The following is a 25,414-nucleotide window of genomic DNA, read 5'->3' on the forward strand; positions in this document are numbered from 1 at the left end:
GACACTATTATCCTTGTGACCCATCCTTTTTTTTCATTTCATGTTCATTTTATCAATGTTTTTTTATTTTAAACAATCAGTACAAATCTCATTATTTTTTTTTCTTCAGGGAGACACACCTCTACACACTGCAGCCAGGACCGGTGATAAATCTATTGTTTCAAACTTACTTTCAAAAGGTGCTCCCCTAAATGAAAAGAACGAATCTGTGAGTTTTACTTTTATTTTACTCCATTCTGTGAGTTTTAGGGGAATAAACTTGTTGAATATAAATAAAATATACAACACTTAACGTTGACTTAAAAACATTAATTATAATTTCAACATCATTTATCATAACTGCAACTTTAAAAATGTTGATGTAAATTAGGGTTTTCTTAAATCATATTCGAACTAGGGTTACAAACGATCTCTTTACATCTCACACTTTTGAAAAGATTGTTTGTTGTTTGTTGGGGTTTAACGTCCGAGCAGCAATATTCCAGCTATATTCAGACGATGAACATGATATTGATGATAAAATGAACATGAAGTAATGATAAAATGAAAAAGGGATGGGACACAACGGCAATGGGGCGACAAATTTTGATTGCCACTGGAAATAGGGAGAGATGGGTAGGGTCGGGCAATTTAGCCTCCTGTGGCGGAGCCCTATGGTTCCTACTCCGGGAGAATACCACAGTAGGGTTCTTTAACGTGCGAAGAACGTAACATCTTTCCCAAAACGGTGCACCACTATGGTTTGCGGTCAGGTTTTCCGTATTATAGCCTGACAACCCCAGCATGTAACACGCCAGGTTGTACCTCATTCCACCATTTGAGGCACACATCCCAGTTGCTCTGTCGGCAGAGCGCCCTAGCCCTCGGCTAGGGTTCTGAGCACTATTTAGTCGCCTTTTACGATAAACTTAGCGCTGCTGCAGGCCTATTCTTTTGACACCCGGACCTGCAAGGGGCCTTTTGGAAAAGAATGATATTATTGAGAGAAACCGTTAAATGTTATACTGTATAAGTATTATTATTCGTGGGGGTAAGAACTTTCTTGGGTTTTGTAAACCAAGAAATTTGGTTCCAAACAACTAGGAAATTTCCAATACCAATGTATGATGCAGTTATAAAATCCACGAAATCAAGAATCTACGAATTGATATTTTCCAATATTTCAATATTTTCCAAACTTTTTGTATCGCACTAGAACTATTAACAAATAGGCTTCTGGAACAGGGTTATGTTGCTACAAGATTGAAGTCAATCACTACAGAAGATTTATGGTCGTCATCATGAACTCATGCATCGTTATGGTCTATCCATCTGCACCATGAAAACTGATTTATTCAACGGGTTATTGTTTTCCTTTCCTCGTTTGTCTACCCCGGACTTGACTTTTTATGAGCAACTCGGCGGGTGTTTCTAGAAAAGCAGAGCCCCGTGCAGGTCCGGGTGTTAAAAGAATAGGCCTGCAGCAGCGCTAAGCTTGTCGTATAAGGCGACTAAATAATGCTCAGAACCCTAGCCGGGGGCTATCGCGCTCTGCCAACAGAGCAACTGGGATGTGTGCCCCAGGTGGTGGAATGGGGTACCCCTGGCGTGTTACTTGCTGGGGCTGTCAGGCTATAATACGGACAACCTGACCGCAAACCATAGTGGTGCACCATGTTGGGAAAGATGCCACGTTCCTCGCACGTTAAAAAACCCTACTGTGGTATTCTCCCGGAGTAGGAACCACAGGGCTCCGCCACAGGAGGCTAAATTGCCCGACCCTACCCACCTCTCCTTATTTCCAGTGGTAATCAAAATTTGTCTTTTTGTTTATTTGTTGCGGTTTAACGTCCGAGCAGCAATATTTCAGCTATATTCAGACAATGAACATGAAATGGATGATAAATGAACATGAAATGAAAAAAAAAGGATGGGTCACAAGGATAATAGGGTCGACAAATTTTGATTGCCACTGGAAAAAGGGAGGATGGGTAAGGTCGGGCAATTCAACCTCCTGTGGCGGAGCGCAAAGGTTTCTACTCCTATCGAATACCACAGCAGGGTTCTTTAGCGAGGAACGTGGCATCTTTACCAACACGGTGCACCACTATGGTTTGCGGTCAGGTTTTCCGTATTATAGCCTGACAACCCCAGCATGTAACACGCCAGGGGTACCCCATTCCACCGCCCCGTGCAGGTCCGGGTGTCAAAAGAATAGACCTACAGCAGCACTAAGCTTGTCGTAAAAGGCGACTAAAAAGTGCTCGGAAACCTAGCCGGGGGCTAGGCGCTCTGCCCACAGAGCAACTGGGATGTGTGCCCCAGGTGGTGGAATGGGGTACCCCTGGCATGTTACATGCTGGGGTTGTCAGGCTATAATACGGAAAACCTGACCGCAAACCATAGTGGTGCACCGTGTTGGGAAAGATGCCACGTTCCTCGCACGTTAAAGAACCCTGCTGTGGTATTCGTTTGTTTGTTTTGTTTGTTTGTTTGTAGGGGTTTAACGTCCGAGCAGCAATATTTCAGCTATATTCAGACAATGAACATGAAATGAATGATAAAATGAACATGAAATGAAAAAAAAAGGATGGGTCACAAGGATAATAGGGTCGACAAATTTTGATTGCTTCTGGAAAAAGGGGGATGGGTAAGGTCGGGCTATTTAGCCTCCTGTGGCGGAGCGCAAAGGTTCCTACTCCTATCGAATACCACAGCAGGGTTCTTTAACGTGCGAGGAACGTGGTATCTTTCCCAACACGGTGCACCACCATGGTTTGCGGTCAGGTTTTCCGTATTATAGCCTGACAACCCCAGCATGTAACACGCCAGATGTACCCCATTCCTCCACCTGGGGCACACATCCCAGTTGCTCTGTGGGCAGAGCGCCTAGCCCTCGGCTAGGTTTCTGAGCACTATTAAGTCGCCTTTCACAAGCTTAGCGCTGTGCAGGCCTATTCTTTTAATACCCGGACCTGCACGGGGCGCTGTGGTATTCGATAGGAGTAGGAACATTTGCGCTCCGCCACAGGAGGCTAAATTGCCCGACCTTACTCATCTCCCCTTTTTCTAGTGGCAATCAAAGTTTGTCGACCCTGTTGTCCTTGTGACCTATCCTTTTTTTTATCATTTCATGTTCATTTTATCATCCATTTCATGTTCATTGTCTGAATATAGCTGAAATATTGCTGCTCGGACGTTAAACCCCAAGAAACGAACAAACAATATAATTTGTTACATGTTGTTGAACAATCACTTCTAATATAAGTTTGGTACAAGTTCAATATACCTAGAAAAAAAATGTGCTCTGACGCCTTTGCCTACCTTTTTTTCATACAACATTAAAAACTCTTGCCACAGGATGAGAACTTATAAACCATTGCACCTTGCAGTCAGTACCAAGCTCCACAAAAACGTAAAAAAATACTTGTCTGATGAAATTCTTAACTGTTTATTATGCAATCAATTTCAAAGACGTGCACTGGCATGGCAGTTAAACATTTTCCCAAGTCTCAAGCATATTTTAAATCATTTGACGCTGGGCCATAAAGTTAAAAATAGATATACCATCGGGTACCTTTTCATCATGTTAACTTTATTGAGATTTAAAATCCTATGCACTTATATGTTTACTGAAATATGGCTAAAAAAGGCCAACATGTAAATGTTTTTTATATTTGTATTCTTGCTATATAACATAAAAAATATTTTTTGTTTTTTATACTTTTTGTTACATTAATGACATTAAGTTAAAGAAACTTGTTCATAAAGCACTTACAAAATTGTGGATGTTGTTAATTATTTTTTTTTAAATATTTTGTTCTGTCGGCTGTTACAGGGAGAAACACCCTTGCACATAGCTGCCCGGGAGAATGAAGAGTCTGTCGTGATACTTTTACTTTCATGTGAACCTCTACTAAACGAACAGAATAAATCGGTAAAAATGATCTTACAACCTTCATTCATTTATTTGCATTAACGTTATATTCATGTTTTGTTGTTGTTTTTTTTCCAATTCAATTTAACCATAGGAAACAAAGATCCCCGCTTTGTTTATTGTTGAAAAAGGTATATTTGTATTATGGTGAATGTATGTGGTAAGATTTATTAAATATAATAAGATTTGGATTTGAAATATGGGTGATAACAAAATTACCGAACACTAATCCGTTTCACAATCAAGTAAAGTCCAAAATAAATCTGGCAAAATAGATATTATACCACCGGAGGAGCTGGTAGCGCAATGATCTTGACTTGATACAGCGCATTTCAAACGAAACGGTGTTAAATATAGGTTTTAACCCAGACAACTAAATAACAGATGATGACAACATTTTTGTTAACGTTATAAGTTTTCAACAAGTTTGTTTAGTGGAAATGGCGCTATTATTTCACAATTATTTGCTTGGTCTTGCAATTGATTGATTGTTGGGGTTTAACGCCCGAGCACCAATATTTTAGTTATATCCAGGTGATAAAATGAACATGAAATAATGATGGGATTGGGCAAAAGAATGATAGGGTCGATGCGTTTCGATTGCCACTGGAAATGGAGAGGTGGGTAGGATCGGGCAATTTAGCCTCATGTGGCAGAGCCCCATTTCCTAATCCCAGAGAATAACACAGAATAAGAGCGTAAAAATCCCGTGCTTATGATATGCAACAAGCAAACGTTCCTACTCCGAGAGAATACAACTGCAGGGTTCTTTAACGTGCAAGGAACGTGGCATTGCAGATAAGTCTGAACCATTTTTTTCATATAATAGGGTAAGGCTAATCTCCAAAAACTAAAGGGCCGTCTGAGTTGTCCCTAGGCGCAATGTGTTCAAATTTAAAAGAACACTCGATAGGTTATACTCAAGTTATGGTAAACAAACGGACGCCATTATAGTGAAGACAGGTACATTTGTGGTTGATATTTAGCTGCCCCTATGCAGAATATTTCATCTTCAGTTAGTTGGGGGTTTAACGTCCGAGCAGCAATGTTTCAGCTATATTCAGACAATGAACATGAAATTGATGATAAAATGAACATGAAATGATGGAATGAAAAAGGGGTGGGACACAAGGACAAAGGGGTCGACAAATTTCGATTGCCACTGGAAATGGGGAGAGGCGGGCAGGGTCGGGCAATTTAGCCTCCTGTGGCGGAGCCCTATGGTTCCTACTCCGGGAGAATACCACAGTAGGGTTCTTTAACGTGCGAGGAACGTGGCATCTTTCCCAACACGGTGCACCACTATGGTTAGCGGTCAGGTTTTCCGTATTATAGCCTGACAACCTGACAACATCTTCAGATTGCAAGTTTCTTTTCGTTATTTTTACTAAGTATCAATACATTTACTAACGACGAATCAGGGTGGTTCCATTATACATGAAGCAGATCGTGTTTTTTTTTCTGTTTAATATTTGTATTTGTTGTTGTTTTTTTTTATTTTGCAATTGAATAAAATAAGATTTGAATGTGTCATGGAACTCCATTTAGAAGTTCCTGAATAAAAGATGCTCCACTCCCTCCCTCGATCAACCAATCAACGGGAAACCCAAAAAGGGTTTGTTTGTTTGTTGGGGTTTAACCTCCGACTCCGAGCAGCAATATTTCAGCTACATTCAGACAATGAACATGAAATGGATGATAAAATGAACATGAAATGAAAAAAAAAGGATGGGTCACAAGGATCGACAAATTTTGATTGCCACTGGAAAAAGAGGGGATGGGTAAGGCCGGGCAATTTAGCCTCCAGTGGCGGAGCGCAAAGGTTCCTACTCCTATCGAATACCACAGCAGGGTTCTTTAACGTGCGAGGAACGTGGCATCTTTCCCAACACAGTGCACCACCATGGTTTGCGGTCAGGTTTTCCGTATTATAGCCTGACAACCCCAGCATGTAACACGCCAGGGGTACCCCATTCCACCACCTGAGGCACACATCCCAGTTGCTCTGTGGGCAGAGAGCCTAACCGCCGGCTAGGTTTCTGAGCACTATTTAGTCGCCTTATACGACAAGCTTAGCGCTGCTGCAGGCCTATTCTTTTAACACCCGGACCTGCACTGGGCCCCAAAAAGGGACTAAGATGGAAAAACAAAGAAAGAAGGTGCACAAAAGCATCATGTGGTAAAAATTGTATGTAAGTTTCCTCAAATTCCATTCAGCTGTTACGGTCTGATAGACGAACGGGCGGACAGCATGTTCACATTTCAAGCTGGTTGTGTAATAAGGGTCAGCATTTTAGGCAATGTCCAATCTTAGTAAAGTATTTGATGTAGTGTAAATAAAATACCACAAAAGAGGTGAAGAAATGGGACCCATTTTAACAAAATTGTAAATGACAGTTAAAAATTAAATGGGAGTCCGGAAGTTAAAAATAATACGACCGCAGTAGCCCTAAGCTTGTGGTAAAGGCGACTTAATGCTCAAAACACTCTTCCTACAGAGCAACTGAGTTGTTTTATCCAAGGTGGTTGAATGGGGTACGCTTAGCATACCTCATGCTGGAGTTGTCAGGCTATAATGCGGAAAACATCATTGCAAACCATAGTGATTTAACGTGATGGGAAAGATGCTACGTCCCTCACATGTGAAAGAACCCAGTTGTGGTATTCGATAGGAGTAAGAACCTTTGCGCTTCGCAACAGGAGGTTAAATTGCCCGACCCTACCCATCCCTCCCTTTTCTTGTGGCGTGTTACATGCTGGGGTTGTCAGGCTATAATACGGAAAACCTGACCGCAAACCATAGTGGTGCACCGTGTTGGGAAAGATGCCACGTTCCTCGCACGTTAAAGAACCCTACTGTGGTATTCTCCCGAAGTAGGAACCATAGGGCTCCGCCACAGGAGGCTAAATTGCCCAACCCTACCCATCTCTCCCTATTTCCGGTGGCAATCAAAATTTGTGGACCCTACTGTCCTTTTGTCCCATCCCTTTTTTCATTTCATCATCATTTCATGTTCATTTTATCATCAATTCCATGCTCGGACGTTAGACTCCAACAATCAATCAATCAATTTTTGGCAATCAAAATTCGTCGACCATATTATCCTTGTGCCATATCCCCTTTTCTCATTTCATCTCCATCATTTCACGTTCATTTTATCATCCATTCATGTTCCTCGCCTGAATATAGCTGAAATATTGCTGCTCGGGCGTTAAAACCCTATAATCAATATCAATCAATCAAAAGAAAATTACCACTTAATGGAAGATATACGCATCAATGAACCAATTTAAAATATTTATTCAATACTTGAATATCCGAGTTTAAAAAGAGCGGATTTGCTTAAGGGTGTCATCTTTGCTCAAGTAATTGAACCCTTGTTTGGAATTGTCGTCATTTAATATCAGTGTCACTTGGAAACTTGCATACTGTAAGTCATTCTAATGTTCTAGTGACGTAATTCTTTCAATTAGAATTTCCTGCCTTACCGTAAGTCTACTACTGAAATAGTATATTTTGTGTTTGTATGTTTTCTGAGATTTCATCAATTTAAAACATGTTTTACCTATATTATCAATATATACGTAGCGTAGACTAATTGTCCGGGTGTTAAAAGAATAGGCCTGCAACAGCGCTAAGCTTGTCGTAAAAGGCGACTAAATAGTGCTCAGAACCTTAGCCGGGGGCTAGGGCGCTCTGCCCACAGAGCAACTAGGATGTGTGCCCCAGGTGGTGGAATGGGGTACCACTGGCGTGTTACATGCTGGGGTTGTCAGGCTATAATACGGAAAACCTGACCGCAAACCATAGTGGTGCAAGGTGTTGGGAATGATGCCACGTTCCTCGCACGTTTAAGAACCCTACTGTGGTATTCTCCCGGAGTAGGAACCATAGGGCTCCGCCACAGTAGGCTAAATTGCCCAACCCTACCCATCTCTCCCTATTTCCGGTGGCAATCAGTATGTCGACCCCACTGTCCTGATGTCCCATCCCTTTTTCATTTCATCATCATTTCGTGTTTATTTTATCATCAATTGCATGTTCATCGTCTGAATATAGCTGAAATATTGCTGCTCGGACGTTAAACGCCAACAAACAAACTGGACTAATTGTATAATACTTTTCATTTCAGGGAGACACCCCTCTACACATTGCAGTCAAAGAAGGGTGTGAATCTACTGTTTCACATTTAATCTCCAAAGGAGCTTTACTAAATGTCAAGAACGAATCTGTAACTATCATAAAACCATTTTTCTATATTCAATGAGCTTTTTTAAAATAAGCGTATGACCATTGAAACCAATGAAAAATTTAGGCGTATATTTTTTTAAAAACAATATATGCAAAAATAAATTATAAAGGATTTACTAAAGATTAGCACCGTTTGGGATGAAAAAAAAACAATTATCAAGAGGAACGATTATATAATCATATGCATCAATGCTAGCAAAGGGAAATGCGTTACTAAAATTATTCACAATTGTTTGTTGAACTTTACCTTGGATATTTTTCGTAATGAAAATTATGGTAGACATAAAAGACAAGGAAATTTTTGTACTTTAAAAAAAAGTGTTGTCAGGCAGTAGTGCAAATATGTCAAAGTGTCAGAATTTTATTTAGAATTTAAAATGATATGCATTAGAGTGTGAACGGGAAACGACACGAAAAAAATTGTTTTATTTGAGTACAGACATAGACATTAAAATTAACTTAAACATTCAATCAAAATTGTAGACATTGGATGCATTATAAATTAAATCATGAATTTAAGTTAATTTTTTTTTCAATCAGTAGCATTCCGTTAACGAAACTTGTGCCAAAGTAAGTTTATTAGTTGTATATTTCTTTTTGTCGGATGTTTCAGGGAGAAACACCTTTGCACATAGCTGCCTGCGAGAAAAATGAAGCAGTGGTCTTACTTTTACTTTCAGCTCGGCCTCTAATAAACGAACAGAATAAATCGGTATTTATGAAAATGATTTTACGTTTTTCTAACTCTCATTAGTATCGTTACATTTAACGTTATATTTCAACTTTCTCTTTCTTCATTGTCATTCAGTGAAAACCTTGATTTGTTTATCGTACTGAAAGATGTTAAGTGGTGTAGACAATCAGTTAAATTAATTCATAAATTCTAAAATGATGACCAATATGTCAGTAAAGTACTTCACATGTTATTTGATTTGATGTCTATGCTGTCAGTAATACGAAATCGCAAAATAGACAAAAAAATTTGCTTCTTAGCTTCAACTCAACAACAACTCCGTGCAGGTCCGGGTGTGAAAAGAACAGGCTTGCAGCAGCGCTAAGCTTGTCGTTAAAGGCGACTAAATAGTGCTCATAACCCTAGCCGGGGGCTAGGCGCTCTGCCCACAGAGCTACTGGGATGTGTGCGCCAGGTGGTGGAATGGGGTACCCCAGGCGTGTTACATGCTGGGGTTGTCAGGCTATAATACGGAAAACCTGACCGCAAACCATAGTGGTGCACCGTATTGGGAAAACATGCCACGTTCATCGCACGTTAAAGAACCCTACTGTGGTATCCTCCCGGAGTAGGAACCATAGGGCTCCGCCACAGGAGGCTAAATTGCCCGACCCTACCCACCTCTCTCTATTTCCATTGGCAATCAAAATTTGTCGACCTCATTGTCCTTGTGTCCCATCCTTTTTTCATTTCATCATCATTTCGTGTTCATTTTATCATCAATTTCATGTTCATTGTCTGAATATAGCTGAAATATTACTAGTCAGACGTTAAACCCCACAAACAAACAAGCCCCGTGCAGGTCCGGATATTAAAAGAATAGGCCTGCAGCAGCGCTAAGCTTGTATAAGACGACTAAATAGTGCTCATAACCCTAGCCGGGGGCTAGGCGCTCTGCCCACAGAGCTACTGGGATGTGTGCGCCAGGTGGTGGAATGGGGTACCCCAGGCGTGTTACATGCTGGGGTTGTCAGGCTATAATACGGAAAACCTGACTGCAAACCATAGTGGTGCACCGTATTGGGAAAGATGCCACGTTCATCGCACGTTAAAGAACCCTACTGTGGTATTCTCCCGGAGTAGGAACCATAGGGCTCTGCCACAGGAGGCTAAATTGCCCGACCCTACCCACCTCTCTCTATTTCCATTGGCAATCAAAATTTGTCGACCTCATTGTCCTTGTGTCCCATCCCTTTTTCATTTCATCATCATTTCGTGTTCATTTTATCATCAATTTCATGTTCATTGTCTGAATATAGCTGAAATATTACTAGTCAGACGTTAAACCCCACAAACAAACAAGCCCCGTGCAGGTCCGGATATTAAAAGAATAGGCCTGCAGCAGCGCTAAGCTTGTATAAGACGACTAAATAGTGCTCAGAAACCTAACCGGGGGCTAGGGCGCTTTGCCCACAGAGCAACTGCGGTGTGTGCCCCACGTGGTGGAATGGGGCACCCCTGGCGTGTTACATGCTGGGGTTGTCAGGCTATAATACGGTAAACCTGACCGCAAACCATAGCGTTTTTTTTCATTTCATGTTCATTTTATCATCCATTTCATGTTCATTGTCTGAATATAGCTGAAATATCTTTCCCAACACGGTGCACCATTATGGTTTGCGGTCAGGTTTTCCGTATTATAGCCTGACAACCCCAGCATGTAACATGCCAGGGGTACCCTATTCCACCACGTAGGCCTGCAGTAGCCCTAATTCGGTAGGAGTAGGATTTGTTTGTTTGTTTGTTGGGGTTTAACGTCCGAGCAGCAATATTCAGACAATGAACATGAAATGGATGATAAAATGAACATGAAATGAAAAACAAAGGGTGGGCCACAAGGACAATAGGGTCGACAAATCTTGACTGCCACTGGAAAAAGACCCCGAGCCTCCTGTGGCGGAGCGCAAAGGTTCCTACTCCTATGGAATACCACAGCAGGGTTCTTTAACGTGCGAGGAACGTGGCATCTTTCCCAACACGGTGCACCACTATGGTTTGCGGTCAGGTTTTCCGTATTAAGGCCTGACAACCCCAGCGGTACCCCATTCCACCATCTGGGGCACACATCCCAGTTGCTCTGTGGGCAGAGCGCCCAGCCCCTGGCTAGGTTTCTGAGCACTATTTAGTCGCCTTTTACGACAAGCTTAGCGCTGCTGCAGGCCTATTCTTTTGACACCCGGGCCTGCACGGGTGTGAAACCCCAACAATCAATCAAAATCATTTTATACGAAGACAGTTTTATTCAATTAGCGACAGTATATCACTAGTACATCCGCGATCAATACATTTCATTTTGATCGCTTTATGTGAATGGTTGTGACGGAAAATCAGGAAAATAGAGTTGTCATCTTGTGAATATTTCACCATTTCTATAGCTTAAGAATCAAGCTTTACTGTTACGCTTTTTAAAATTCGTTTACTCTTTATTTTAGGGATTAACGCCCCTCCATTTAGCTGCTATGTCTGGTTCTAAGTCTATCACTGTTGCCTTGCTTAAAAATGGTGCGATAATGGACATGAAGGATTTAATGGTAAGAAGGATTATGTATAATATGTATTAAAAACAAAATTAAATATTTTTTTTAAAACTGAATTTTCTAAATATAATCAACATTCACTACAGGATGGAAAAAATGAATATAATTTCGGATAACCAATATCCTACCTCAGCACTACCAAAATACGATTCTGTTATACATATATAATGTTCATACTCTATATTTACTTACGAGGAAGTATCACTCGGTTCATGAAAGCATTTTTTTATACAGCCTAGTTGATCAAGTAGTCTAGAGCGTCTAACTTTTCATCGTCTGCATTCTTGCATTTATTCCCGAGTTTGAAATGTACCTTAAGACTCCAAACTCGAACTTTTTTGACATATATTGCAATCCCACCTGCACTAAGTCAAACTCGCTACACCACTCGGCAAACATTCGCTGGTTGGGTCATTACTCCTTGTAGGTTCAATAAAAACAAATAAATACTGTACATATATTTACATCTCAAAAGGTTACAACTATTCACTACACTGTTCTATCGGATCATTTTAAAACAGGGAAGTTTGTTTGTTTGTTTGTTGGGGTTTAACGTCCGAGCAGCAATATTTCAGCTATGTTCAGACGATGAACATGAAATTGATGAGGAAATGAACATGAAATGATAATAAAATGAAAAAAGGATGGGACACAAGGACAATGGAGTCGACAAATTTTGATTGCCACTGGAAATAGGGATAGGTGGGTAGGTCCGGTTGTTAAAAGAAGTCCTGCAGCAGCGCTAAGCTTGTCGTATAAGGCGACTAAATAGTGCTCAGAAACCTAGCCGGGTGCTAGACGCTTTGCCCAGAGCAACTGGGATGTGTGCCCCAGGTGGTGGAATGGGGTACCCCTGGCGTGTTACATGCTGGGGTTGTCAGGTTATAATACGGAAAACCTGACCGCAAACCATAGTGGTGCACCGTGTTGGGAAAGATGCCACGTTCCTCGCACGTTAAAGAACCCTGCTGTGGTATTCTCCCGAAGTAGGAACCATAGGGCTCCGCCACAGGAGGCTAAATTGCCCGACCTTACCCATCCCCCTTTTTCCAGTGGCAATCAAAATTTGTCGATCCTATCACCCTTGTGACCCATCTTTTTTTTCATTCATGTTCATTTTATCATCCATTTCATGTTCATTGTCTGAATATAGCTGAAATATTGCTGCTCGGACGTTAAACCCCAACAAACAAACAAACAAGCAATTTAGCCTCCTGTGGCGGAGCGCAAAGGGTCCTACTCCGGGAGAATACCACAGTAGGGTTCTTCAACGTGCGAGGAACGTGGCATCTTTCCCAATACGGTGCACCACTATGGTTTGCGGTCAGATTATCCGTATTATAGCCTGACAACCCCAGCATGTAACACGCCAGGAGTACCCCATTCCAGTTGCTCTGTGGACAGAGCGCCATAGCCCCCGGCTAGGGTTCTGAGCACTATTTAGTCGCCTTTTACGACAAGCTTAGCGCTGCTGCAGGCATGTTCTTTTAAGAAACAATGTTTCAACGTTCCAGGTCCCGAAAATCTGGAATAAATCCTGTAAGAATTCATTTATTTTTTAGGGAATGACACCCCTAGATCTGGCAGACGATTACAAACATCAAAATGTATCTAAACTTTATAAGGTACTTTATATTATGTCAGTTTACCATACATTTCTTTCGCTGCACATTTTTAGGTGGTAAATGATGTTTTTTTTTCATAAGAAACTTGCTCGTATCATACATTAGACCCAGAGTTGTTATTATAATGAAAAAAAAAACCAGCTTGTATCATACATTAATACATTAAATCGACAGTAATTATTATAAAGAAAAAAAGAACAATACTATTTATAAAGAGTGAATCACTGGAAACTTTAACAGCTTGCATTTTTATTTTACAGAAAATACTGGCATCAGGTAAAATATTTCTTTTCGTTATTTGAATTATGTATAGGTCTTGTTGATTTTACATGAAAATTGAGGTTAAGTACCAAGAAAGGTTTTAAATGTTTTTCTTAATTACTTGTGTACTGTCGATAAATTAAGGCCACTAACTTAAACATTTGACGGTAGTTCTAATAGCCTGAATTTCATTTGTAATTTTATACATGTTTGTATACATTTATTTGTAGATTGTCTTTGTAATATATATAACGATATTAACAATGTTAATTACCAATCATAATGTGTAACTTTAGGTTTACCAAAAGAACTATTGTACCTGTCCACAAATGACGGCGCTACATTCACCTCAAGCCTAAAATCAGGCTTTTATTTGTCATTCGTCGGGAAAATTATGTGTGTAGGGTGCGAAGCGGTAGGAAAAACTGCTATCATATCCGTGTTGAGAGGAAAAAAACCTAGTAAAGTGAGGAAATCAACCGAGGGTATAGATTTACATATTTATAGAGCAGCAGTAGATAAAGAAAACAGAACATGGGTTTTAGAAGGTATTATATACTGAGTATTACATGTCAAAATCTGTATCACGTGCATATGCTGTATCAACCCGTGACTCCTATATCACCCCAAGGGCCACTGATTTTAACATGTCATGTTCATATATTATAGCCCCGTGCAGGTCCGGTTGTTAAAAGAATAGGCCTGCAGTAGCCTAATTCGGTAGGAGTAGGATTTGTTTGTTTGTTTGTTGGGGTTTAACGTCCGAGCAGCAATATTCAGACAATGAACATGAAATGGATGATAAAATGAACATGAAATGAAAAACAAAGGGTGGGCCACAAGGACAATAGGGTCGACAAATCTTGACTGCCACTGGAAAAAGACCCCGAGCCTCCTGTGGCGGAGCGCAAAGGTTCCTACTCCTATGGAATACCACAGCAGGGTTCTTTAACGTGCGAGGAACGTGGCATCTTTCCCAACACGGTGCACCACTATGGTTTGCGGTCAGGTTTTCCGTATTAAGGCCTGACAACCCCAGCGGTACCCCATTCCACCACCTGGGGCACACATCCCAGTTGCTCTGTGGGCAGAGCACCCTAGCCCCCGTCAAGATTTCTGAGCACTATTTAGTCGCCTTTTACGACAAGCTTAGCGCTGCTGCAGGCCTATTCTTTTGACACCCGGACCTGCATGGGGCGGTGGGAGTAGGAACCTTGCGCTCCGCAACAGAAGGCTAAATTGCCTGACCATACCCATTACTCCCTTTTTCTAATGGCTATCGGAATTTGTCGACCCCATTATCCTTACGTCCCATCCCATCAGGATCATCATTTCATGTTCATTTTGTCATCCTTTTCATGTTCATCACCTGATTACAGCTGCTCGGGGGTTAAACCTTAACAATCAATCAATCATTATATTATATACTTTAACCATATTTTAGGTATGGTCTGTGAAGGGGTGCGCTGTAAGGTATGCGACAGTGCTATAGGTATGATATAGGGTAGTCGATATATGGTTTAAACAAATACTTATAATGCATATACGCCTCGTGCAGGTCCGGGTGTTAAAAGAATAGGCCTGCAGAAGCGCTAAGCTTGTCGTATAAGGCGACCAAATAGTGCTCAGAAACCTAGCCGGCGGCTAGGCGCTCTGCCCACAGAGCAACTGGGATGTGTGCCCCAGGTGGTGGAATGGGGTACATTTTTCATAGGCCTTAAAGTAGGACTTTGACCATATTTTGGTGGATAAGAGTTGCAGTATACATTTGTTTTCTCACAAGTAGTAAGTAATTGGAGCGGCGTTTGTGTTCTATTCCATATAAAATCAGGCTTTCTAATCGATGAATGTTGTTGAGCCTCGTTTTGAGTGTTTGGAAAATTGTACTACGTGTTTTAAAAGGTAGGAAGAATATTAAATTATTCCAGTCTTATTACAATAATTTTATTGATTTATGCAAGATATTGGGTTTCCTGAAAATCGTATTTCAGGTTATCTCAGCCCAAGTGCTATTAATCTGTCAATTAATGCTGTGTGTCCTGATAATTGAACTGGATAAGATTCAGCAGTCAGTAATATTTTAAGAGCAAAAATTATCTCTCTTTCCAATTCGATATTTTCAAGCGCTTGATGCTGAAGATTTGGCCTTTAAAGATCTAGTGAGCATGCCACAACTAGTCCATCGAGACTTAGACGCTCTAGATGAAATTGAAGATGTTTATGATCGAGACGAATGTACTGAGGTTGTGACACCTACCAAAAGACAGAGTAGTTGGCAATTCGACGATAGCACGGTACGAAAGGAATACGATTGTCCAACTGACAACAAAGAAGATAACCAGAAATCGAAACTGCAATGGTTAAAGCAGAAATTGGGTATTGAGAAAGCCGAAATACGTACGATCGATGATTTACAAAAAGAAGCCGTTCGGCGAGGAAAGAAGGGTCTACTGAGCAGATCCGTGGCCCCCATCAATATGATGGATTTCGGTGGGCAGTCAGCATTCTACTCGACCCACCAATCCTTTCTTACATATAGAGGCATCTATATTTTAGTTCTAGACGGAAGTAGACGCTTTGATGATGTGATTGATACTGAATCATTCATTCCAGGGCGCTTTGACAGACCAACCTCACGAGGTAAGTGTAAGTTGGCAGTTCCAATTTCGTGGGTCAGTTTATAAATATATAAAAACCGTATGAATAAGAATAAATATTGACGGTATGAGGTCATAAACCGTTGTAACTTATATGAACAAAACATTAGATCCTGTCTGACTTCGTTGAAACCTTAAAAAGCATGTACTAAGAAAAGTATTTGTGAATAAATGAAAGAACAGCGTTCCAATGTCCCCCGTGTAAAAAAATGCGGAAAACTTTAAATTTACGGAAATTTTCTATGTTTGTTTCTTTGTTGGCGAGGAACATGAAATGGATGATAAAATGAACATGAAAAGGCTTGTTTGTTGGGGTTTAACATCCTAGCAGGAATATTTTAGCTATATTCAGACGATGAACATGAAATTGATGATAAAATGAACACGAAATGATCATAAAAAGGGATGGGACACAAGGACAATGGGGGCGACAAATTTTGATTGCCACTGAAAATAGGGAGAGGTGGGTAGGGTCGGGATATTTAGCCTCCTGTGGCGGAGCTCTATGGTTCCTACTCCGGGAGAATACTACAGTAGGGTTTTTTAACGTGCAGGAACACGGTGCACCACTATGGTTTGCGGTCTGGTTTTCCGTATTATAGCCTGACAACCCCAGCATGTAACACGCCAGGGGTACCCCATTCCACCACCTGGGGCACACATCCCAGTTGCTCTGTGGGCAGAGCGCCCTTTGTTTGTTTGTTTGTTGGGGTTTAACGTCCGAGCAGCAATATTCAGACGATGAACATGAAATTGATGATAAAATGTACATGAAATGATTAAATGAAACAGGGATGGGACACAAGGACAATGGGGTCGACAAATTTTGAATGCCACTGGAAATAGGGAGAGGTGGGTAGGGTCGGGCAATTTAGCCTCCTGTGGCGGAGCCCTATGGTTCCCACTCCGGGAGAATACCACAGTAGGGTTCTTTAACGTGCGAGGAACGTGGCTAGGGTTCTGAGCACTATTTAGTCGCCTTTTACGACAAGCTTAGCGCTGCTGCAGGCCTATTCTTTTAACACCCAGACCTGCATGGGGCCGCCCAGCATTACCATGGCCCCTCGCAACGCGTCTCGGAGGACTATTAAAACGGGATTAAAAACTTTGTTTGTAATGATTTATGCAAATCAACGACGAGACAAAGGTTTTCTGTTTAACAAGTTAAAAGTGTATTCATTTTTGGAGGACTTGGTTATCAATACGAACAAACCAATAATTATTAATTGACAGTGAACCTAGTGCATGTTAGGGAAGTCAACTATCTTGTAACATTGCAAAATTTGGTTTTATTCCAGAATTTACGCTCTTCTGGGTTAGCTCAATAGTATCCTTCGCAAAAGGAAGTTCAGGCAATTTTCCAAAAATACTGGTTGTACTCACCCATAAAGACAAAGTTCCAGAGGTAATCTTGTTTCTGTATATCAACATTAAAATCGGCGATAACAAATTCATGAAAATATGTCATTAGAAATAAAATAATCGACTAATTATGTTTTTTATCGTGGTCATTGGTCATGTGCAGCTTTAATATATAGCGTTTTTTTTTGTCAACATCCTCTATTTTTGCATAAAGGAAACTGAAAGTATATAGTTAAATCTTCAGCTAATAAATAGCAATTATAAATATATTAAATATTGGCCACATGTTAAGGACCATGAATGTTAACAGAATGTGTATTTTTTTTTTATTTTTGGAAGTTTACTAATTATTCATCATCCGAAATACTGTTTTAAAAGACAAGTAAAAATTCAGAAATATTATTTCAATCGATACTAAATTCTTGAAGCCAATAAGATGTTAGATATTCTACAAATAAAACAAAAGCTATTAGCAAGTAAAGAAGGTTTTGATATAGTTCTGTGTATTGGTTTAAGGAGGTAGACCTATGGTATGTTTGTTTGTTTGTTGGGATTTAACGTCCGAGCAGCAATATCTCAGCTATATTCAGACAATGAACATGAAACGGATGATAAAATGAACATGAAATGAAAAAAAAGGATGGGTCACAAGAATAATAGGGTCGACAAATTTTGATTGCCACTGAAAAAAGGGGGATGGGTAAGGTCGGGCAATTTAGCCTCCTGTGGCGGAGTGCAAAGGTTCCTTCTCCTATCGAATACCACAGCAGGGTTCTTTAACGTGCGAGGAACGTGGCATCTTTCCCAACACGGTGCACCACTATGGTTTGCGATCAGGTTTTCCGTATTATAGCCTGACAACCCCAGCATGTAACACGCCAGGGGTACCCCATTCCACCACCTGGGGCACACATCCCAGTTGCTCTGTGGGCAGAGCGCCTAGCCCCCGGCTAGGGTTCTGAGCACTATTTAGTCGCCTTTTAGACAAGCTTAGAGCTGCTGCAGACCTATTCTTTTAACACCCGCGACCTATGGTAAGGGACAAAACTCTTATAAATCATTGAAACGTGTGTATTCAGCATTTAGATCATTCTCGTGTAAGGATCAACTGATTGATTGATTGATTGTTGTTTAATGCCGTTTCGGCGACCAGGGCTACATCACGGCAAGAACATTTAATGTAAGGAAAATATTAAAAGCAAGATCAAAGTCTCTTCCTGAAATAATGAAATTAAAACAAACAATTATTTACATATAAAAATGTACATAAAAGGCAAACGTTAGACATAAAATACATATAGAAACATAACTTCGATAAAAGAAGTGCCCCTTCCCCTAGGTCTGTATATACAATAATATGTAGCAAACATCATATGAACATTCGTCTGATATTTTTGTTAGAAAGCTATTGATGTTTTATGAATCATTTTAAAGGGTGAGACAGATCGAAAGGTGCGGACCATCTTAAGCGAAATTGAAAAGATGTTTCAGAACACGCCTGCAATCAACCATTTGGTCCTAAAATACGAGATATTCCTCAATGCAATGGATCCAAAAGACCCAAATTACGAAAAGTTACAACAAGTTCTCGTTGAATTGTTCTACAGTCAGCCATCCTGGGGTGAAAAACTACCTAAATCATGGATTTACCTCAAAATGATGATTAACAGAGCCGTAGAGAAGGGTGACGCAATTATGTCGATGGAAAAAATGAGAAGTATAAACCAGAACAACCCAGTACAGAGCCTATCGGAAAATGAACTACAGCTTTTTCTTAAGATCAACCATTCGCAAGGGGAAATCATCTACTTTCCTTTACCAGACCTTAGTGAGCAGATAGTCATATCACCAAAGTTTTTGGTGGATGCTCTACGATCTTTGATAACAGATAAGCGGTTCTGCAAAGGTGACCGACTGAAAACCCTTAAAACCGTTCACCAGCATGGGTTTGTGAAGAGAGGAGACATTTATGACATTTGGAAGGGCTATACGAAATTCATGCAATACAAGCAATACCTCCTGTCACTTATGGGACACCTTGATATTTTAGCCACACCCAGAATGTACAATGAATTTGGAGATTTGATAAAGTCAGATTCCTTCTACGTGCCTAGTCTTGTCAAAAGTGTAAATGATACATGCTATCTTGAACGAAGTTTCGAAGCCAGATCACTTGGCTTATCATTTAAATTTCACAGCAGCATACTGCCACCTGCTATTGGGTACAGGATAATTGCATCCTGTGTTGACCTGTATGAAGTACAAAGGTACAACGACAAGATGTTATTGTTTTCCGGAATGGTAATTGTCAAGGTAAAAAAGAATCTGGATCTTGTTGTTATTCTTAGATCTGATAGAGTAGACATCGCTCTGTTACATAGCACGTCCAGGCTTTACATACTTCGAGACACCGCTAATGGGGTATTGGAATGCCTAACGGACATCTTAACCGGTATCTTAGAAAGCTACAAGTTAACGTCATCAGAGGGAGAAATCAAACAAGATGTACCTTTCCATATAGAATTTCCTTGTTATGAGGTTTCATCACCATGCTACACCAACGAAAGTTCCTGCGAATTCGCCTGCATGCATGGGCACAAACTTACAAAAGAAATCAGATGTAGATGGTTTGTTGATAGGGTATGTCTTACAATTTGTTTCCAAAGAGAAATAACCAATTTTTTTTTAACGAAAGGTTGAACGCTTTACTAGGATAAAAAATGTAAAATGAAATTAAGGAATAGATTTAGATTTATCGGTGATTATTATTTTTTTTAAATGTGCCTATTTATATTAGGACAGTAAATGCTATCATCATGTACGAACCATTTCATACATCATGTTCTACTTTAAGTTCAAATAAAAAAAAAACACGGTAAAATATTAATGATATTAAATATGAAATGAACAGCATCGTTAATGGTACATAATTCATGTTTTCTTTTTATCAACAGAAAGAAGTGCATAGTTTCGAATGTGAAGGTAATACACATTATGTTGATCTTTTGGTTCAGTATTTTTTATGTAAAAAAAAACGCCTAAAATCATTCGAACTTTCAGCATAATGCCAGATTGCTAATGAAGTATTATTTTCAAACAATAAAACTGAAAATAAAATAGTAACTAGCAAACTCGCAAAGAAAATAAATCGTCTATGTAGTTATGGAGTTGCCCCGTGCAGGTCCGGCTGTTAAAAGAATAGGCCTGCAGCAGCGCTAACCTTGTCGTAAAAAGCGACTAAATAGTGCTCAGAACCCTAGCCAGGGGCCAGAGCGCTCTGCCCACAGAGCAACTGGGATGTGTGCCCCAGGTGGTGGAATGGGGTACCCCTGGCGTGTAACATGCTGGGGTTGTCAGGCTATAATACGGAAAACCTGACCGCAAACCATAGTGGTGCACCGTGTTGGGAAAGATGCCACGTTCCTCGCACGTTAAAGAACCCTACTGTGATATTCTCCCGGAGTAGGAACCATAGGGCTCCGCCACAGGAGGCTAAATTGCCCGACCCTACCCAACTCTCCCTATTTCCAGTGGCAATCAAAATTTGTCTACCCCATTGTCCTTGTGTCCCATCCCTTTTTCATTTTATCATCAATTTCATGTTCATCGTCTGAATATAGCTGAAATATTGCTGCTCGGACGTTAAACCCAAACAAACAAAGTTATGGAGTTTATATAAGCAAAGTACACCAATATCATTATGAAGGAACGTTATGTTCCGCAATTTTCTAATGTAAGAAAGTTTTATAAGAATTTAGAACAAATACAGACCCATCGAATTTTTTTAAGCACATCTGACATTCGGTCAGACACAAGGTGATGACTTGTCTGACCGAAAAAAACTCTGAACAATTTATCGACACGCTAACATTTTTGATTGGGGGTGGGAATCTCAAAGTACATTTTATTATCAAGCTGATTTTAAAACTACTGGGTATGGGCTCTTGAATTTGCTAATTTGTCACCATTATTCATTTTGGCTAGAGTGTATATGATGAGTCTTCATAAACGAAACATGTGTACTTTGTTTTGAGTTCTTTGTATTATATATTGTTGATTTTTTAAATTTGAAATAAAGTATTGTTATTAAATTATAAAATCTATTCTCAATCTCTGGCATAAAACATAATCATTTCAAAATTCAACATTTCATCTTGATAGTCAAAACATTCACTGTCTTCATAATCATCATCATTGTCAAATGAAAATTTGTTTTATCAGACGTTCAATTATTAATCTTTATCAATTTCGATGTAAAAGAAATATACTTTATTATTTTTTTCATTATTATTTTGACAATATAATGACCGCATGTTTCACATGTAAACGAGTAGCGAGACAACGGCAGGGACGATATATCAAAGGACGAAATGACGTGTAGCGAATGAACCGGAAGTTACATATTGTTTACAATCAAATTGATTGACTATCTCGCTAGACTGTAGACTAATTTACGTAATTATTAAAACGTTCTAGTTTTATTATTCACAAAAACCACTTCAGTCTTGAGAAAATCTTCTTTAACGTAAGAAAAAAACATCGGACACCCGGGCCGACAAGCAACGTGTATTTACCGGACCCGGGACAATTTTACCGGACAGGTCCGACGGTCCGGCAGGTTTCGATGGGTCTGCAAATAATCAAACGGCATGTAATTATATTTTTACGTTGAAGATTTATATCTATATTTTAGACTTGACTGTTGGGGATCTTACTGCAAAGCCAACAGAACTTCATCTTGCAAATCTTGCTCTACACTTTACCCGGGAGGACATGTACTCTCTTGTTATAACTCTAGGACTAAAGAAAACTGACATTGATGCCATTGAATTTGATTGTGGGAGCAATCTCTTGAATGTGAAATTTCTTTGTTTGAGAACATGGAAACTGAAGACAAATGGGACCATTGGAGACATTATAAAGGCTATCAAAGATCTACGCCTGAATGTCCAAGTGGCTTGTATGGTATGTCAAACGACAATTTAAAAAAAATGAATGAAAAACCAATGTCTGAAAGAATACTGTTAACAGAAATTTAACTTTTTAAAATTTTAAATTAATTAAGTAATCAGCTACTATCGGCTTCACCAAACAATAATCAAACTGCGTTTTTTGTTTATTTTGTTTTGTTTTGTTAATTCTATTAACCTATCGACATAATTGCTTTATTTTCTTTAGATGACAAGAAATAAGCCTTTACGTGAGTATTGCTACATTTATGTTTAATATCAATATCTCGATAACTTATGTCAGTTGTCATAAAGTAAAACCGAAATATATGTTATCGTCAAAATAGGTTTTTTTTTTCTTTAATTCTTTTTACTATTTGCAATTAAGTGTTTTTTTTTCCTGAGATGTGAAAATGTAAACCATACAGATTTGTATGTGTATTTTATAATTAATTGAAACCAAATAATACAGTCAATCTATTATGTTTGAATAAGCCATTAGATATGATGTAACAAAAGTTTCAGTCGATTATTAAAGTATGAATTTAAACAGTACTGTAAATTTAGATATACAAGAAGTTTAGTATTATACAGATGTTTCCATAGTAATAATAGTTCCAATAGAACTATTCATGTGTAGCGCTTTTGGCAATTTATTTTAGATGTCCCAGATGAATGGTTGATACATGAACCTACAGATCAAATGCTGGATGCCATTGCAAGTGAAGTAATCTACGAAAGTTTGTTATTGTCAGTTCAACTTGGTCATAAGGCTTCCTTCTGGCTTGACATGATTCAGCAACGATACAAAATAGTACATATCAATAGAGAAGTGTTGGGCAAATGGAGAGAGAAACATTTTGCTCAAAACGGTATCAGAGATCTTGCGCAGGCGATGAACAATGTTGGTCTAAACATAACTGCTTTTTTCACAGACGTATAATGAACTTCTTTTAAACTGTACGCTAATGACTTATTTGTGTATTATTTTGTAGGGCTAGGGCGCTCTGCCCACAGGTCAACTGGGTTGTGTACCCCTGGCGTGATACATGCTGGGGTTGTCACGCTATAATACGGCTATAAAACCTGACCGCAAACCATAGTGGTGCACCGTGTTGGGAAAGATGTCACGCCCTAGTCCCCGACTAATGTTCTGAGCACTATTTAATCGCATTTTATGACAAGCTTAGCGCTGCTGCAGGCCTATTCTTTTGAGACCCGGACCTGCACGGGGCCAAGTGGTCAAGTAATGTGGTTGGATTTTCATTTATTATGTGGATGTGAGGATGAAATTTATAGTTATTGCTATCAGATAAATTTGTATTTGTTGTATGTATTCGAAGAGAAATAGGAAAATAATATTATTCTTATTTTTGCAGTCTTTTGTACTTGGCTTTGTAAGGTTACATCAAGTTTTATTCTTATATCAATTTTATTATAGAGTGCTTTGTTAGATATTAAATTGTATATTAACAGTGAGACCTTTCTTTGTGACTTAGAAATTGGTTGACAGGTTCAAAAAGATTAAAACTACATTTTAACTTGATATGTAGGGACTGTCAAGGAGTTTCGTTTAGACTGATTTTGAATTATTCAGAGGTGTGTTTTTTTTTAAAGTTTCACTGTATGTACACGTGTACACATGCTGTACATGTAGACGCTGTTTGTAATGTACATGCATAATTGAGCTAGAGATGGAGCTGTACTTATAATTTACATACCATTAGTAGTCTGAAGAAGTGATATTGAATACGTTAGTTCGATTGATCTTATGGTGAAATATATTTTACTATGAAAACTGTTATCTTCAACATGTTATAGTTTTCCTTTCGTATACCCCGGACTTGACTTTTTATGAGCAACTCTGCAGGTGTTTCTAGAAAACCAGAGGACGCACCCTACCAGTGCACCTGGTCTTTGCGCCCATTTTTTTTTAGTGGAGTCCGACGAGTTGTTCATTAACTTTTGTTACTTTATCTATATTATTTTAGTTACTTTATGTTCTTTGTCGTGTTTGTCTGTTATTCATTGTCCCTGGATTAACTCTTACAAAGTTTGACATTTTTGTATTCATTAAATAAAATTATATGCACTTATCATTTCATTTGTAACTCTATGTATTTCAATCTTTTCATTTTAGTCTTCATTTAAAAATGATAGAAGGGGACTGCAAAAAAAGACGTAGAAAAGGCGACACACGTATACTCGTAAATTTTTTGCTTACTGGCGAAGAGGAAACTTAAGAAAATTTAATTACATGACAAAATGTTGTGAAAATAAGAACCGAAAAATGCTGTTAAATTTCACCATCTCCCCCACCCTTACGTGTTATCTTACATATGATGCCTTTATTTCGACAACACTCATATCGTTTAAAACAAATCTGTCTACTTGCTGAAGTTTCACTCAACTGAAAAAAAAATTGTACATTTATCTTGTTATGCTTTAAATATGATACTAAGATAAAACTATATAAAAAGAGAAAGCGATACATTCTTTTATTTAAACATAGTGATTTACATCATGCACAAAATACTAAAACGCCCCGTCGGGCAGGTGTTAAAAGAAGCAGCGTCAGGCTTGTCAAGCCTTAGGCTAGGGCGCTTTATTCACAGAGCAACAGTGTTGGGAAAAATGCCACGTTCCTCGTAGTTAAATAACACTGCAGTCTTATTCGACAGGAGAATGAGCCTCGGCTTGGCTATAGGAGGCTAAATTGTCCGACCTTACCCGGCTCTCCTTATTTCCAGTGGCAATCAAAATTCGTCGACCATATTATTCTTGTGTTCCATCCCAAAGCTTGTCGTAAAGGCGACTAAATTGCCCGACCTTACCCATCCCTCCCTTTTGCTAGTGGCAATCAAAATTTGTCGACCCTACTGTCCTTGTGTCCCATCCCGTTTTTCATTTCATCATCATTTCATGTTCATTTTATCGTCCGTTTCATGTTCATCGTCTGAATATAGCTGAAATATTGCTGCTCGGACGTTAAACCCCAACAATCAATCAATCAATCAATCGGAGTGCCCCGTTCAGGTCCCAGTGTCTAAAGAATAGGCATGCAGTAGAGCTAAGCTTGTAGAAGGCCAATAAATACTGCTCAGAACCTTGTCCGGGGGCTA

General features: G+C 39.4%; 1 protein-coding gene across 8 annotated transcripts in view; it reads left to right on the forward strand.

Moving 5' to 3' along the window:
• Positions 1-24,391, forward strand: part of LOC148596695 (uncharacterized) — a 44,426-nt gene extending 20,035 nt beyond the window's left edge. For 3 of the 8 annotated variants that reach the window (XM_088563805.1, XM_088563810.1, XM_088563806.1), the window contains 15 exons: positions 110-208; positions 3,818-3,916; positions 8,050-8,148; positions 8,782-8,880; positions 11,334-11,432; positions 13,001-13,063; positions 13,324-13,339; positions 13,621-13,872; positions 15,449-15,964; positions 17,280-17,386; positions 18,778-19,983; positions 20,298-20,325; positions 22,037-22,308; positions 22,522-22,543; positions 22,955-24,391. In XM_088563805.1, the coding sequence (XP_088419931.1) occupies positions 110-208; positions 3,818-3,916; positions 8,050-8,148; positions 8,782-8,880; positions 11,334-11,432; positions 13,001-13,063; positions 13,324-13,339; positions 13,621-13,872; positions 15,449-15,964; positions 17,280-17,386; positions 18,778-19,983; positions 20,298-20,325; positions 22,037-22,308; positions 22,522-22,543; positions 22,955-23,235 (3,258 nt within the window). In that variant the 3' untranslated portion in view covers positions 23,236-24,391. The remainder of the gene's footprint in view (positions 1-109; positions 209-3,817; positions 3,917-8,049; positions 8,149-8,781; positions 8,881-11,333; positions 11,433-13,000; positions 13,064-13,323; positions 13,340-13,620; positions 13,873-15,448; positions 15,965-17,279; positions 17,387-18,777; positions 19,984-20,297; positions 20,326-22,036; positions 22,309-22,521; positions 22,544-22,954) is intronic. The other 5 variants (XM_088563812.1, XM_088563808.1, XM_088563809.1 and 2 more) reach the window with 5 other exon arrangements.
• Positions 24,392-25,414: the final 1,023 nt, after the last annotated feature.

The sequence above is a fragment of the Perna viridis genome, chromosome 15 (genome assembly GCF_037379345.1).
Source record: "Perna viridis isolate PV_CMFRI_1.1 ecotype Kerala chromosome 15, ASM3737934v1, whole genome shotgun sequence".
Taxonomy (NCBI): Eukaryota; Metazoa; Mollusca; class Bivalvia; order Mytilida; family Mytilidae; genus Perna; species Perna viridis.